We start from the raw sequence: 3,054 nt of genomic DNA, 5'->3' as shown, positions 1-3,054 counted from the left end.
TCGACAGTCTTAGAAATTCACTCCTTAGATGAATGCATTGTGCATTAGCAAAGTAGGTACTACATGTTCCCTAGGTAATACAAGTTGGACTTAACATGATAACTCCCAAATCTATCTGCCAAGCAATCCATATTATAAAAATCCCACGCAATTCACAAGCTCTTTCACTAGGTACGAAAAGATAAAATACAATAAGAATACGGAGAAAATAAATAATTTTACCACAATATCTTATAAAAATTTTAATATATATATATTATTGACCAATTGCAATAAATTACAATCGGGAACCGTCGGCTCTGGGTTGATTCAATCCAGTCCGGTTTCGGGCAATTCCCGATTCTTTTGCATACCCCTACACCACTTGATCCACACCCAATTGTACGCAAAGGTGAAATTACACTAATTTCACAATGGAACTAACCATCACACTTTATTAAGCAATGCAAGAACTCGAAGAACGACGGTTTCGAAGGGAAGGTACGTGCGTGTGATAGCGAAATCTAATTACAAAACCGAGAGAAGGAAAACGATCATTTTACTGAGGAAATGCCTCGATAATGGAAGGCAGGGCTTGGATCTTGATGATGTTGTGGCGAAGGAAGCCGCCCTGTTCCAGCAGCACCTTCCACTCGGCCTCCGTCCTCTCCTTCCCTCCTGACTGGAGAGCCATCATGATCAGGTCGAACGTCACTCCGACGTCCTCGAACGGATCACCGCTGCCCTCTTGGTCGCGAAGGACTAGGTCGACGATTATGAGCTTCCCAGGTTTCTGATCCGACGATGCTATGGCTTTCCTGCAATTCTTCAGTATCTTCACGCAGTCTTCGTCTCCCCAGTCGTGTAGAACCCACTGTGTTTCAGTGCATGGTCACGAGAATTATACATGCTTATAATCATAATTGTTAAAAAAACTCATAAACTTGTACGGCAGCCAATTTAACTTCAAATTTTTCGATTTTTTCATATTAATTCTAAACTTTTCGACAATTTTTCAATGTTATTATTCCGGCCATTAATTTTTACCCTTGTTCGCATATGAATTTTGATAGTTTGAAATATTCAATCGAACAAAAAAATTTACTGATTTAGATAGAGGCTAAAAGTTCGATCATCCTTTTCTTTTTTTTATTTAAGCGTGAGTTTTAAAAATGTTTTGATTCCACCAACTCAGGATATAGCCCTGAATACATGATCTGTAGTCCGGACAACTGATGAGACAATTATTGTGGTGGTCATCCTCAATAGGTGATCATCGTGATGGTGGTTGCCATGTTGATAGACAGCCCAGTGAATAGAGGTCATCGTTAACGTGTAAAACTGTGACAGCCATTGTTAGAAGAACTTCGCATCACTTAAATGCGTTATTATACTATGCCTCATTTACGTGCAATCTCCCTCTAGTAGGCCTAAGCTTATGGATTAGAGATCCAAATGCAGTATCGGAGCATAGGTCAATAGTTCAGATTCTGACATTCTAATTGGCTCACAAAAAATAGAAGCCGTGCCCATTTCACTATTGGTGGGCCGAGTCAAATGTGTATAAGGGAGCGACTTACCCACAAGGGAGAACCATCATGGGTTATATTAACAATTGTGGCATGAGGCAAGCATTCAATAAGAGTGAGGCGGGGGACTACTGCCATCAGCTTAACCATCAGACACCGGTGTCGCTATGGTCAGCCTTCCACAATTCCCTCTATCGATTTTTTTTATATTTTAATTTTAATTTTAATCTTTTGACGTTGTTAAGGAAGTTTTTGAGTAATTTATTTATGTAACTTTACGCGAAATGCATGCAGCCATACCTTGAGAAACACCGCATCGGCCTTGGGAATGGCCTCGAACATGTTGCCTCCCACGTGCTCCACACCGTCGTGAGCCGGCGCCGTGGCCACGACGTGCGGCAAGTCGAAGTTGATCCCCCGAATACGAGGATATGCCCTGACGATCTCGGCGATCACGCCCCCGGTCCCACCTCCCACATCCACCACCGACCCCACGAGGCTGAACCCTTCCCCGTACGCCTCGAAGGCGGCCTTCATTATGATCTTGGCCGTGCACGCCATGGCGTCGTTGAAAATCTTGTTGAACTCGGGGTTGTCCCTGGCGAACTCCCATATCTCCACCCCGTGCGCCTTCTGGAACGCGATCCCGCCTTCCCTCACGCACTGGCCGAGGCAGTGCCACGGCGCGAGCTGGAGCGGGTGGTTCTCCATAATGACCATCGGGACGAGGTTCAGCTCCGAGTCCCGGACCAGCCAGCGGGACAAGTCGGTGAGGCTGTAGAGCAGGTCCCCGCCGTCGGACGGGCGGTGGACGGAGAAGATGTTGCGGCGGACGAGGAGGCGCATGACACGGGAGAGGTAGGGGAGGTCGGGGGAAGGGGAGCCCTCGATCGACCGGGCTATCTGGGCCAAGGTGACCGGGCGGCCGCTGTGGGAGTGGATGATGTCGGCTATGCGGAGCTCGACTGCGCAATTGAGGGCCATCGAGTCCGCGAAGCCGAGCATGTAACGCCATATCTCGGCTTGGCCTCGGAGCATTGCAGCTGCATCTCCTTCCTTCGCTCCTTCCATGGTCTCTCTCTCCGTGGACTTTGCCTATCGGGAGAAAGGTGGAAGATTGGATGGAGGCGAGCATTGTGGCGTGGCCGTACTTGTAGTAAGAGTCGAGAGGAGTTTCCACGTGGAAATCTCAATTCAGGTGACATTCTTGGGGAGTGTCGCAACCTTGCCCCTCTCGTGTGTCACGACCTAACCTTATTGTGGGAAGGCAGATTTTGTTAAATTTAGGGGTATTGTCGATTTCGGGCCAATGGTCTTCCTTTAACTCAGGCTCTCACAAGTTCATACTTCACAAGTTCAAATTTTAAATTAATTAAGCCTATGTAAATTTTAACTAAGAAATTGCCACTAACCTATTTGGATTTGGTTAGAAACCCAGTAAGATACGAGAGGATATTCAACCAAAGAATTTGAACTTGAGGACTTAATTACATTAGCTCTAGCTCACACATTTTCGGTACCTAGTCTAATCAGGTATTAACTAACA

General features: G+C 46.2%; 1 protein-coding gene across 1 annotated transcript; it reads right to left on the bottom strand.

Annotated features, from left to right (window-relative positions):
* Positions 1-397: 397 nt before the first annotated feature.
* LOC104440491 (desmethylxanthohumol 6'-O-methyltransferase) lies at positions 398-2,741 on the bottom strand. The gene is made up of 2 exons (XM_010053410.3): positions 1,809-2,741; positions 398-853 (listed from the first exon to the last, which is right to left on the bottom strand). Exons 1-2 carry the CDS (start codon positions 2,577-2,579, stop codon positions 539-541), a joined length of 1,086 nt encoding a protein of 361 aa, XP_010051712.2. The 5' UTR covers positions 2,580-2,741; the 3' UTR covers positions 398-538.
* Positions 2,742-3,054: the final 313 nt, after the last annotated feature.

This window comes from Eucalyptus grandis, chromosome 1, assembly GCF_016545825.1.
Source record: "Eucalyptus grandis isolate ANBG69807.140 chromosome 1, ASM1654582v1, whole genome shotgun sequence".
Lineage (NCBI taxonomy): Eukaryota > Viridiplantae > Streptophyta > Magnoliopsida > Myrtales > Myrtaceae > Eucalyptus > Eucalyptus grandis.
Note: the sequence above shows the minus strand (reverse complement) of the source record. Positions and strands in the feature narration are given on the sequence as shown.